We start from the raw sequence: 13,889 nt of genomic DNA on the forward strand, positions 1-13,889 counted from the left end.
GTCCTTTCCTGCTTCTGCAGCCTTCTTTCTAATGTAATCTAATGTCAGCTCCAGGCAGGCTGAACGGACCACGTTCCCTCTCACCTCCCCACCTGTGCGGAAGCTCCCCCCGGATTCACAACCCGGCTTTTCCTATGACTAGTCTCCGTTCATCCTTTATCCATATTTAACCAGACACGACTCTGCAAAATCCCTCTAGCAATCCACTCAGGAGAGGCTCCTTAACCCTCTCTTCATCTTCCAGCAGAAGCCTACTTCTACTGTACTTCTCTACTTCTGTAATTAAAATGATAGCTGCCATGCAGATGTAAGCTATTATATATAGAATGGATAAACAAGGTCCTACTGTATAGCACAGGGAACTATATTCAATATCCTGTGATAAACCATAATGGAGAAGAATATAAGTAAAAAAAAATATATATATATATATGAATCACTTTGCTGTACAGCAGAAATTAACACATTATAAATCAACTCTACTTCAATAAAAACAAACAAACAAAAATGATAGCTACCATGCAATAAGGGTATTTGCTAAGTGAATGAATGGATGACCTGGTCTGTGCCATGCACAATGTTAAATGTTTTTAAATATGTAATGTCATTTAATCCTAGAAGAGTCCTATGTATTTGGTGCTATTATTATCCTCATTTAACAGACAAGGAAATTGATGTGTAACGAGGGTAAGGCATTACCTAAGGTTTCAGGAATCAAACCCTGACTACTGTGATTCCAAAATCCATACCCTCCCGTCCGCCCCTGCTGCCCAGTTCATGTCTCTTGTGTGGATGTGGAGGCTGAGGAGGAGCTAATGAGACAAGCTGATCTGATTCTCTCTGAGATGCCCTGTGATTTTGTGGTACTTGGGGGCTCAGGGGTCTGATGGAGCTGCGGGCACATCCCTGCTCTTCACTAATTAGCTGGGTGTTGATGAGCAGCGCACTTCATCTGAGTCCCAGTTTCTTCTTTGGCAATTGGTGAAATAATGACTCTTCCCAGACGTTTGGGGGATGAAAATGAGAAGCGGTATAGAAAATGCCTATAGCACGGGCATCTAGCATGAAAAGAAATTCTGTGAAGAATCAGGAGTCTCCCTTCCCTAAAGGAAACAGTCTGTCTCGGCTACCTTGGGCCGGTTAAAGTGCACGGGCTCAGTAACTCATGTTTTGGTTGAACCTTTAAATTTTCTTTTTCAAGGGGAATCTGAGTTTTTGTTGGCAAGGGATGGAACAGGCACGGGCCCGGCCTCTGGGCCCACAGTCCATTAGGGAATTTATGAGGGGAGATGAGGGACCCTCAACTCAAGTACTCCCTTCAGAGGCAGTACTTACAAAGCCATCAATTTCCTTAACAAAGACCATTGGCTTAAATGCCCCTTAAAGCAGTGTTATTTACACAGTTCTCCACTTCCCTTTGAATTCTCTGCCTGGGGGGCGGCCTACCTGCAGTTCTTTCCAGCTACTAGTTAATTAGGCTCCCGCCCAGAAAGGAAGCCAGCAGAAACTGGGACTTGGTTTTGAAAAGCAGCTCGATTTGGGGGTTATCACAGAGTTCACCCAAGCCACTGGTACTGCCTGCCGCTTCTGCTAATGTTCTAAAACGTGTGGACCTTGTCAGAGTTAGGACCATGGGTGGTATTGTGAGATAGAGAAGGAGTGACTGACCATTCCAGCTGTCTCTGCTTTGCAGGAAAGTAAAATAAAGCTCAAAGAGCATTAATGGCAAACACTCCTAGGGTGCTTTCTAGCTCTGTAGCATATCAATATGGTATTACTGCAGTTTTATAGATGAGGAAACTAAAGTGCCCACACCCCTTTTCGTGGCACAGCTGGGATTTGAACCAAGCTCCAGAGCCTGGGCACGGAACCACCATACTGAGCTGCTCAAACTGATATATTGATCACTTTCTGAAGAACAGGATCTGTCCCAAGCCCAGCAGATCTGGCATCCTCAGTGCCTTAGCGTGAACCTGACACATAAGAGGTGCTCAACAAATATGTGATGAATAAATTCATAAATGTATGAAAGACTATATCACAGCTACCCTGTAAAGTAAGGAACATAGCTCCCACTCCACAGCTGGCAAAAGACGCTTGGGGACCACGCCTGGAGCTAGAAGCAGTCCCCTGTGCCGCTGCGCCAGGTCAACTGGTCTACTCACAGTGCTGCAGAAGAACCCTCATTCTGGACCTTTATTTTTATCAGCAGAGACCCTGCACCTGATCTTACTGAGCCCAGCTGTTCAGGAAGTTTTCACAGACTCACCACCCCCAACCAGGGGTTTTCCCACTCCTTCTGGGGCCCCCTCACACCGATCCCTGCACATCTTTAAGGACCACTGCCCTCTGGAGTCCACCAATGAAGGACTTCTTCTTAGGCCAGTTGTCACTCCCATCTGCATCCTGCCTAGTACAGAGCTTTGTATGCAGCAGGAGCTTAACGGAGACAAACACTAGTGTGAGATGGATCACATTTGCTTCCAGCTGTCTTTCCAGGACCCCTGAGGCTGTTGCCTTGAGGCCAGAGGAGGCAACCCTAGAGTTTGTAAGGGGAGCTGCAGACACTGGGTGTGGAATATTTTATCTTTCTTCCCGGCAAATTAAAAATCCAGTCCGTTAAAAATTATTAAAATTTCAGATTTTCTTTATCTTAATTTCTCCTTGGTACTTAATCAGGAGCAGCCAAGAAAAAAATCACTTTTAGTTTTTCCTCCGTTGAGGAGTTAATGATCTGTAAACAAACACTTCAGACGCGTTTCTTAAAGAGACCCCGATCCTTTTGTCATGTGAAATTCCTTTTGCACCTTGCATTGTTTCCCCTTCTCATTATCTGTTTGCTGGTAGGCTCTTCAGCTCTTGAGAGTACACATTTTTATTAGATAATCTTAATGATGAAGAGGTAGCATAAATTAGTGGTTCAACCTGAGGGTTTTGTGTGTGTGTGTGTGTGTGTGTGTGTAATTTATTTATTTATTATTATTTTTAACATCTTTATTGGAGTATAATTGCTTTACAATGGTGTGTTAGTTTCTGCTTTATAACAAAGTGAATCAGTTATACATACACATATGTTCCCATATCTCTTCCCTCTTGCGTCTCCCTCCCTCCCACCCTCCCTATCCCACCCCTCTAGGTGGTCACAAAGCACCGAGCTGATCTCCCTGTGCTATGCGGCTGCTTCCCACTAGCTATCTACCTTACGTTTGGTAGTGTATATATGTCCATGCCACTCTCTCACTTTGTCCCAGCTTACCCTTCCCCTCCCCATATCCTTAAGTCCATGCTCTAGTAGGTCTGTGTCTTTATTCCCGTCTTACAACCTGAGGGTTTAAGAGCCAGACTTCCAGGGCTGGAATCCCTTACTGGGAGCCTTGGTTAATTACTTAACATCTCTCTGCTTTTTCCTTATCTACAGGACCAACACAATTAGTCAAAGGAGTTAACAGAGGAAAAGCATTAAATTCATAACGAGCAATTTCTACTGTTATGACTATTGTTTGAGATGAAGAGATGGAATAGGACTGGAAACACACATCCATATGTCATCACTTCTACTGGTTCAGAAGCTCTGGTATTTTGGAGGAGGGCACTGGCTCCTCTAGTTTTGAAGCTGGGCAGTTCTTGGTTCAGATCCCAGCTCTGCCACTTAATAATCACCTGCTTTAAAGAAGTCATTTCATCTCCCTGAGCCTCAGTTTCTTTTTGTGTAAAATGGGAGTAATAATCCCTGCCTTCCAGCAGCCCCGAGAAGATTGAAAGAGGAGAGAGGAGAGCCCTGTGTGTGGCACACTGCTGGCATGGGATGTGACACTTGCGAAAGTTTGTGTCCTCTTGTGTTGGTTTTCCAGCTCAATAAACATTTACTGAATGGAGGTCACTTTCTCAAAAGTCACTTAAACACTGGGGACTCTGCTGTGTCATCTGGAAAGCGGTGATGAGAATGCCTGGTTGTCAGGGATGCTGTGGGTTTGAAATGAGACAACGTAGTGGGTTCTTAATAAACATGAACGTGCCCCTTTCTACAGCCCAGGGAGGATCCAGGCCACCGTCTGAAGCTTTAGGCAGTAAGCTGCCTGGGCTCCTCTAGCCACTCTTTTCTGCTTTGAAGTATCATTTGATTCAGTGCATCAGACAATGCCTGGCTCTAGCTGGATGCTGGGAACACAGGGATAGGCAGGATGACTTCTTTCAAGGGTGAGGGAAACTGACGTGTACACAAAAAATGTGGGGAGTGAATATAATTACGGCTATGCTGCTACAGGCTGAGGGGCGAGATGGATGAGGTGATATTCTCACCTCTCTGTCTCTCATCTGCCTTGACCTGCCTAATTGGCTATTCTTTCACCCACCTACAGACTCATCCATCTATGCCAGCAGTTGGTCAGCAACCTTTTCTGTACGAGGCCAGATAGTAAATATTTTGGCTTTGTGGACCATACAGGGTCTCTAGGAACTACCCAACTCTGTCTCTTTAGTAGCAAATATCTAAACCAAGGGGCACAGTTGTGGTTCAGTCAAACCCGATCTACCCAAATAGGCAGCACCTGGGGTTTGGCCACGGGCAGTAGTTTTCTGACCCCTGATCTAGGCAAGCATGCGTTTGCCTCCTGTGCCCAGTACAGGGGCGTGGCTGCAAGTACAGACGGCACACAGAGGACGTGCCTTCTCCTCCTTTCATGCCGGAAGCAGCAGCCTCCCTGGGGTCCTCAGGGACCGGAGGAGTACAGCCCGCAGCCTCCAGCCTCTTCTCTCCCCTCCCTCACTACCATCCAGCCATGATGACTTTCTCTGACCCCCTCAAAAGCTCTTTCCTGCCTCGAGGATTTAACAGTCTGAACTTCTTGCAATCCTCACTCCAGCACCCTAATTTGTCTACTTCCTACTCAACCTTCAAGTCTCAGCTTGAATGTCTTGTCTCCAAGGAGGCCTCTCCTAGCCCTTCGACGTGAGGAGGTCCCTCACTTACAAACCCCACATGTATTTCCACTCAGTGGCATTTCCAACAATTACGTTTAAATAATCCTTAGTGTCATCTCCTTGGCCTCCCTGGCCTTCCTTGTTCACTGCCATCTCCCCTGCAACTAGCACAGTGCTTGGCACACAGCAGCTATCAATAAACGTGTGACTAAATGGCATGAGGTGACCCAGCAGCCGATCTGCACCGTCCTCTGGCTGGTTCTGATGGCATATGTTACAGCACACAGCCGCTTTATCCTGCAAACCACAGCAGTGGGGGTTCACAGGGTCCTGACTGCCCATCCATCATTTTATTTTAAGCACATTACTTCTCTGTCCAAAAAAGAAAAGGAGGATACAATTAGGCCTACATCCCTCACTTGCTTAATATTTCAATTTCCCCCAGGGCACTCCCTTCAAGTGGAGATCACAGCTCATGAATATTGAATGTCTCTTCCAACCCACCACGGTCCCCAAGAAAGAGCAGAGAGTCAGGATCTAGGAAAGGCCCCTGCCCCCCAGGCCTCTCCCCTCTCCTGGGCTACCTGGGTCATGACTGCACAGATGCAGATGCACATCAAGGCACCTGAATGGGCAGGTGGATTTCTGGTCACTTTAAATGCCACAAAGAAGCCCTGGTTCTTGGCTACCCAGATTCACCTGCCTTGGAGGCTGCATTTCAAATGCGCACATCAAAGTTTGGTCTTGATTCCTTGAATTCAGGAAAGCTCCAGGCCCTCCTGAGCCTGACCCCTCCCTGGGAGTCAGGAGGCCAACCCAGACGAAGGGCGAGGATTCCTCCCTTCTGGCATCTGAGGCCATCCTGTTTCTTTTCATTCCTGAATGGCCTCTCTGTGGGGTAGGCCTCCCGGGCTTCTAAAGGAGGTGGTAAGCTGTGGTCTGAGGCTGGATGGCAGGCTTGATCCTAACTGGTGCTGACTCAAGGGTGTTTGAATGCGTCCATCAGACCTCCCGGTTGAGGACTGCAGATCTTTGGGCCCACCCTGCACAGCAGCCTTCCGCCCCATCACCTCCCTTCCCTGCGTCTTTGTCCCCTCGGTGACCCCCTCTGACCCTCCGGGGTAAAGGAATTCCTTTCTCCTCCCCAAGCCCTCATTTCTTTTAAAATGCACAGTTTAAAAACAATAACGATCTGGGATTTAAATTCTGGATGTCGGGGCTGGAAGGGCCTGGGGGAGCTCATCTAGCTCACCCCCATCACGTTACAGCTGGGGAGACTGAGATCAAGGGGCCTCAGCCACTTCTCATGATGGCAAGATGTAGCTCAGGACCATTTTTCCCGGAGATGGACAGGAGGCCTCTGCATCGCCAACTGAGATGGGAAGTGAGGAAGGGGAAGATAGCAGAAATGTCTACTAACTGCCAGGTATCGTGCTAGACACTCTATAGGAGCTATTTCCATCTTTCTCTAAACATAACTGCGTTGTGATTATGCCTGTTTCCCAGAAGAGAAGACTGAGACTCAGTGAGTGGCCAATAGACCTTTGAACTCAGGCTCCTCTGTCGCCAACACACTGCCATGACAACGGGACAAAGTGTCAAACTCCTCCTAGGCTAAAAAACAGTGTGGCCATATTCAATGGAGGGTGAGCTCTTAAAAACAAAAATACAACCCAAAACACGGAATGGCACTATGTCAAGGGCATGGGCTTTGGGCAGCGGAATGTTCATAGGGGGATAAAAACTGAAAATTGTCGTCTTCATGACTCATGAAAAGGCACAGGAAGGATATATGCATTCACTTTTGTCTCCTGCTGTGTCAATGGCAACAAAGCAGAAATAGTGAAAAAGAGGCTATCTACTGCTTTGGGGAGGGTTCATCTGGGTACTGGACACGGTCTTTAGAATTTAGAAGTAGGCAGACGGGATGTAAGGTCTCCGTCTCTGAGCCTCTTGCCTGTATGAGTTAGGGCAATTCACCTCAGTGTCCCAGTTTCCTCATCAGCAAAACGGGCATTCTTATTCTGACCAAATGGAGTTGCTGGAAGGGTAAATGGAATCATTTGAAAAAAGGGTTCTAAGCAAAGAAGTTGGTACAGTTGGGTGCCTGATAAGTGAAATAACTTCATGGTTAAGTGCGCAGACTTTGCCTAGGTACTGTGAATCCCATCTCTGCTTTTTCTAGCTGTGTAACCTTAGGCAAATTATTTAACCTCTCTGAACCTCATTTTCGTTCCTCTACACTCCTGGGATAATAACATTATTTATCTCATAGGGTTCCTGGGAAGATTGATATAGCTTTCAAATTAATGATATTAATAACAATAATAATCACAGCATTAGCAAACACATATATAACACCTACTAGGTGCCACTGTTTTTTGTTTTGTTTTGTTTTTTTGCAGTACGCGGGCCTCTCACTGTTGTGGCCTCTCCCCTTGCGGAGCACAGGCTCCGGACGCGCAGGCTCAGCGGCCGTGGCTCATGGGTCCGGCCGCTCCGCGGCATGTGAGATCTTCCCGGACCGGGGCATGAACCCGTGTCCCCTGCATCGGCAGGCGGACTCTCACCCACTGCGCCACCAGGGAAGCCCGTTGCCACTGTTTTAAAATGCTTTACCTACAGAGCCTCATTTCACCTTCACAACAACTGTGAGAAGCAGGAACTATTACTAACCCGTTTTACTGATGAGAAAACTGAGGCACAGATAAAATGGGTTTGGGCCTGGCTTCTCACCCCAAATCCATGCTCTTAATCATTACGGAATGTGTCATTATGCCAGTACTAAGCATGTCACCCATGCTAGCCGACAGATCACCACCATCAGCACCTTCATCACCACTCCCATGATTACCACTAACATTTCTCTTTTCTTCTTTTAAAGACCTGTCTTCATGTTAAAAGCAGCTTTATTTCAAGAAGGTATTTTGGCGCAAGTCACTATATTTTTTCCACAGAGGGAGGTCTGAAGGACTACGTGCAGCCAGGAGAAGTTTTATTTTATTCTTTTTCAATTTCAATTTTTTTTTTTAAGGTGAGAGGTGGATCATCTATTATGATTTCATGTTGTTAGAAAGAAAAATAATAATAAACGCAACTCCCAGCAGAGCCCATTCTTCCTCCGTTTCCACTCCCCCTCCCCCTACCAGATGCTGTTTTCCTTTTCAGTCACTGTTGTTCTAAAGTCTCATCAGAACATCCACCAAGAAGACATGGCGATTCATCTTCTTGTTTTCCTTTCTCGCCTTGGCTCGGAGCAGGCCAGGGCGGCCTGACAGAGGGGCCACAAGGCTCGGTGACCCCCGCCCCTCCCAGTGACTTGTGGGGAAGTGGATTGATCCCTCCTCCTCCTTATCTGCTCACACATAATTGAGTTATTGGCCCTGGCTCTAGGACAGGGCTGGAGATGCTGTGTCGTCGGACCAGAGACAAAGTAATGCTAATGGCAGGGAACGGGGGAGAGGAGGGGAGAGGGGAGGGAGCTGGAAAAAGAGACAGGCAGGGAGTATGTGTGTGTGTCTGGGAAAGACAACGTGGGGGTCCGTTTGCTTTGTTTTCTTAACTATATATCAGCATCAAGCAGGATTTGAAACCCCAAAGCCCTTAAATGGATGGATGCCTGACAGATGGAGGATTCCTCGCTGTCAGACAGGGAAAGAAGTCTTAGGGCCCTCAGCACGATCACTCTCATTTCACAAAGGGAGAAACTGAGGCTCCGAGGTGAGACGCAAAGCTGCAACCCAGCCTCTCAAGTCTGAGCTAAGACCTGGACCCAGCTCTCCTGAAAGACACAGGGTGCTAAATCAACACAGCATGAGAAGGCCCCCACAGTCGCATCTCCTGTAATGGATTAAACGCCATCTCCGAAGGTAGCGCATTTCCAGCACCCGCTCAAGATATATTACTGAGTATAACCCCTTTTGGGGATGCTTCACATTTTGTCTGACTAATTTGACCATTACCTTCCCTCCTTCAGCTTTTATCAGCAGCCTGTCTGTAGTTTATGACTCAGTGCTTTAGAAACAGAATTCCCAACACTGCGAACAATGCCTCCAGCCAGAGCCTGTTGGGATGGGGTGTGGGGAGTTATCATTTCACTGATACCACATTTTTTAACTGAAACTTCAGGCCTGGTGTATGTTATATTTTAAAAAGGGGGGAAAAGGACAAGATAAGTTCCACATTGCCGGGGACGTAGCCTCATTGCCTAAGAGGTCTTGTGGGTGGTGTTCCTTTTAACAAGCAACTTATTATGTGTTGGGGATGAGGGCTCTGGGGGTGGGAAAGTGGGAAAGGGAAGTCCCAGGGTGTTGCATAATAACACATTGGCACCTTGGGAATACTTCCGGATGTGTGGGCTCCTGCGAAGTGAATGAGAATGCCACCATAAATCTGTCACCCACCCTCACACTGGTGTTACCAAAGCCAGGGAAAACATTAGCCCGACTAAATGGTCGGTGACAAAAAAATAAAAAAGAAGCAAAGGAAGGGACGAAGAAAACATGGAAGGAAGGATGGAAGGGAATCGTTCAGCTGGGGAGGCAGCCGGGGAGGCAGAGCTGCAGAGCAGAAAATGCTGAGGCTCTCCGTCTGGAGATGGGATCACAGCTCTATGAACCGTGTGACCTTGGGCAATTCAGGCATCCTAGTAGGTCTCAGATCCCTCATCTGGACATAAGAGACCTCACATAGGCTCACGTTAAACAAAGGTGCAGACATAAGGCCTGCCACCTGGTGGGTATCCATACACGGTGGTTGTGGCTGACACTCACCCCCACCCCCACCTCAACACACACGGAAGTAATGGTCAGTGTGCAACTTGCTAGGAATGGGGCTAAACCTCATAGCATCTTATGACAACAATCTTCAGTAGGGGTTCTAAGTGACGATCAACAGAAACCAACTTTGCCTAACTTAAGCGAAACAAGCAAACAAGCGAAATCTATTCACAGCATATTGGATACTTATGGAAGTCTCCCTAGGAGGGTTGCAGAGTGTTTTGAAGCCTGATTCCAAGCTCAGGATTAGCCCCCAGGACTGCTCTGGCGAAGACATCTCAGAGCTGTGGCCGCACGAAGTCATTTCAGCACTAATACTAGATGCTGTCATTGGCACTTTGGAAACACATGGGTTGTGGCCACTCCCGCCATCTTCATCAAAATGATTTCTGCAGGGTCTCTATGTCTTCTGATTCAGTCTTGGGTTGGTGTGTATGATTGGGGGTCAGGGGGAAAGTGTAGGTCACATGCCCACATTCAGCTACAAGGGAGACTGGGAGGAGGAGATGTTTGCATGACCAACTTCTGTCGTGGGGCTCTGCCTCACTAGTATTACAACAAGGAGAGTTCTTTCCTAAATCTAGGAAAGGGATTCAGATAATAAGTGTCCACAAATGTTGGTAAATATCTTCCACAATTAAGTCCCAGGACTGTTACCATTTTCTGGATGAGAACACTGAGGCTGAGCGAAGGTCCCACGTCTAAGCCGTTTATCAACGCAAGTCAGTCTCACTCAAGCCTGTTCTCTTGGCTACCATCTTGATCACCATCTTGACACACGCAGTGATGAGAACAACATGCACCCCAGCCAAGCCTCCCACACTCCAGTCTCATTTCTCTGACTCATTAAACCTGGATCTTCTGGGAGCCACAGATTCACTGTCTATTTTTCAACTCTTCTTCTTTGAGGAAGTTGCCTTTCTAGACTCAAAGCCATAGAGTTTGTCCTTGGAATATAGTTCCTAGGCAATGGGATCTCTGGACAGACTCCTTTCTTCCTGGAATGTCCTGAATCTCTGTGTCTCTATAATGGAATTCTAAATGGTGAGCTAGGGGGTGCATAGCTGAGGTCCTTCCTCTAACACAACCAAACTCAATACACAGGGGGAACAGACAGCCTTCCCTGGACACCATCCACACCACCGACAGTTCTGTATTCCATTCCATTAATTCATTACACGAATTGCTCCACAGTAGTATGTTCCTTGCTCACCGCCAAAGCCCTACAAGACCAAGAGCTGTCCTGTAAAAAATATCTTGCAGGAAGCTCAGCACAGTTAGCTCTGGAGTCAGACTCTCTGGGTGGAAGTCCCAGCTCTACCACTTCACTGCATATCCTTAGTTCACTTCCCCATGCCTCAGCCTCCTCTTTTGAAAAGCAGGCACTAAAAGGGTCGTTAGGAGAATGAGAGTTATAAATGTGCTCGGCATACGATAGGTGTTCAGTACATATCAGCAGCAGCAGCAGAACACCTAGGATGTACTGCAGAATAACAGTATATGAAGTGGATCTATGGGGCTCCAAGTCTCATCCTCTTGGTAACTCCCTCATCTTCACTCCTCTCCTCTTAAGCCTTTCAGTTAACACAGCTTGAAAATCATGATCTATTCCAGTCATTTTGGCCAAAGTGTAGGTGGGGAAGGAATACCCAAAGAGCTAAAGCAAGATAGGACTGGACTCACAGTCTCCTAAGCCTTACCACTGTAGGCATAAAATTCAGTTATTTTTCTAAGAAATGGTGAACCATGTCATAACTTTCACCTCCTCTTTGGACTAGACTCCAGCAACCAATAGTATCAATGACCCCCAAATCCGTGGACCAACAAATGTTGTCTGTAAAGGGCCAGATAGTAAATATTTAAGGCTCTTTGGCCCACAGGGTCTCTGTTGCAACCACTCAATTCTAGGGTCGTAGCAAAAAAGCAGCCATAGATAATAAGAGATGGGTGTGCTGTGTTCTAGAAAACTTTATTTACAAATATAGGCAGTAGGCCAGTTCTGGCCCAAGGATTGTAATTGGCAGATCTGTTCCATGGACAGTACCATATCCTAACTTAACCACATCGTACCTTCTTCCCATAAGCGCTGAAGTCACATGCCATCTTAGTGGCAGTAAAATAGGTGGACACTCTCCAGCAAGATCTAACAGTGATGTTGGGCGCCATGAGGATGATGGCAAAGGTGGTTCAAGCAGAACTCACGATTATCAGAAATCGTCACACACTTTGGAAACCGTACAACAGAAGTGCAGATAAGGCTCTTAGAGACCACCTAACCCAATCCTTTCAATTTATGGGCGGTAAACTGAGGTCCAGTCTAGGGAAGTGACTTGGCCAGCTTCAAGCAGCAAGTTCTCAGCACAGCTGGGACCAGAGATCCTGGTTTTCTTAAATTTAGCCCAAGGCTCTTTCCACCCTACCACTAGGCTCATATCAAGGTTTTATTATGAATCATACTCAAATCAACAGAGAAGAGAGAAAAAAAAATCTTCTGCCCTTTAAAAACCCAAGGCCCTGACCGGAAACAGTCCTGCTCTTCCTCCCTCCATATCTTCCTTTCTTTCCATCCACGAACAGTTTCGGGACACCTCTATTGTGTTGCTCAGCCCACACGTGGTGCCAAGGAGATAGTAGGTGCTCAATAAATGTGTCTGAGAATGGAATACAAGGTAAATGATACATGGTAAAAACCTCACAGAGCTCACAATATACCAGGGGAAGAAAGGTCTAAAAGCTCGCCTGCAGTGTGCTGCAAACGCGAGGAACCGATGACATTTCCTCCCCTTTAGTCCTCCTAGAAAATTGCCTTTCAGTGAGAAATCTTCCCACTGACGTTTTCATCCCTTCCTTAGATGGAACACCTCTCTCTTTTGTACTTGCAAATGAATTGTGATTAGTTTTCACCTCCAGCCCAGGGGATTAGCCAGGGGACCTTTGATCTTCAGGTATCGATTTGCATCTTAAAGGAAGCATGATCTCATCTGGGCCAGCTCGAAATTCCATCCCTGCCCCCCAGCCCCCGTCTGTTTACCAGCCCCGGGCTGACCAGGGCCTCCCAAGTGGGGCTAAAACAACAAGATCAGCCAGACTCCTGGGGAAGGCAGAGGAAAACAAATTTCCCATCTGACTCCATAAAGGTGGGAAAAGGACATTTGCTTTCTAAACACAGGCTGGTCTGCTGGTCTGCTGGTCTGTTATTTCTCTTTCCTCAAGTCAGAGAGACTAGATCCTGGCTAGAGGCTGTATAGCAAAATGAACTGAGCTTGTGTGTGAGAATCGGACAAAATCAGGTTCGAGTCCTGGTTCTGTCTTCAATCCTAACCTGTGTGACTCTGGACATATTTTAAAATCTCTCTGGCTTTTGATTTTTCTCATCTCTAAAGTAAGAATAAAAGCCTTAAAAATCTATGCTAATAATTAACCTGGAAGTTGGCATGAAGAAAAGGAATAATGTATGTAAGGTAAAGCTTGATCAAAAGGGTTGCCCATCATCACCATCATCTATGAGATTATAAGCTCCATGAGGGCAGGGATACCTGCCATTTGTTTGTTTCCATTGCTGTATTCACTAGTACCTACAACAGTGCCTGGCCCCCTAGGAGGTACTCAATAAATATGTGTAATATAAAGGAGTGAATTATCATTTAGTTATAACTATTGCTGTTACTGTAACTGACTAGCCATTCTGCGCTGTCCACTTCTCCAGCCAGGCCCAGAGAAAGGACAAGGACTTACCGATGCAGTTGAAGGAAACTTCCTGTCGGCAGAAAAGGGAGCAGCCATCCCCATTGATCTTATTCATGTCATCACATTCTTCACCTTGGCTTCTGCAGAATGGATATAGAGGGGGAAATTTGTCAGATCAGCTTCAGACCCACAGCTGGACATGGAAAAGTCCCTCTCCGGGGCCAGGAACTTTCTGGTGAGGCCTCGGGCAAGTCCCTTTCCCTGTCTGAGTTTTCTGTTTCTTCCAAATGAGATGCGTACAAGGTGAATTTGTGAGATTCTATTGTGTTTGCCTTACTGTGTTTCTGATGACAAAGTAGAATTCCTGCTTCAAACCCATTTGCTGAGATCTCCTTAGTTAAGTTAGCAAGTCAGGTGGGAGTAACAGGAGGATGAATGAACAAATGGATGCACAGACTTTGCTCCAGCGTGTCTGGGAAATCTCACTTCCATTTTAGTTTTTAA

The 13,889-nt window shown here is 46.6% G+C and overlaps 1 protein-coding gene across 1 annotated transcript in view; it reads right to left on the reverse strand.

Moving 5' to 3' along the window:
• The window catches only part of PAPPA (pappalysin 1), a 250,562-nt gene that overhangs the window by 119,060 nt on the left and 117,613 nt on the right, over positions 1-13,889 (reverse strand). The window contains exon 9 of the mRNA XM_060153316.1: positions 13,434-13,525. Within this exon, the coding sequence (XP_060009299.1) occupies positions 13,434-13,525 (92 nt within the window). The remainder of the gene's footprint in view (positions 1-13,433; positions 13,526-13,889) is intronic.

This window comes from Lagenorhynchus albirostris, chromosome 7 (assembly GCF_949774975.1).
Source record: "Lagenorhynchus albirostris chromosome 7, mLagAlb1.1, whole genome shotgun sequence".
NCBI classification, from domain to species: domain Eukaryota; kingdom Metazoa; phylum Chordata; class Mammalia; order Artiodactyla; family Delphinidae; genus Lagenorhynchus; species Lagenorhynchus albirostris.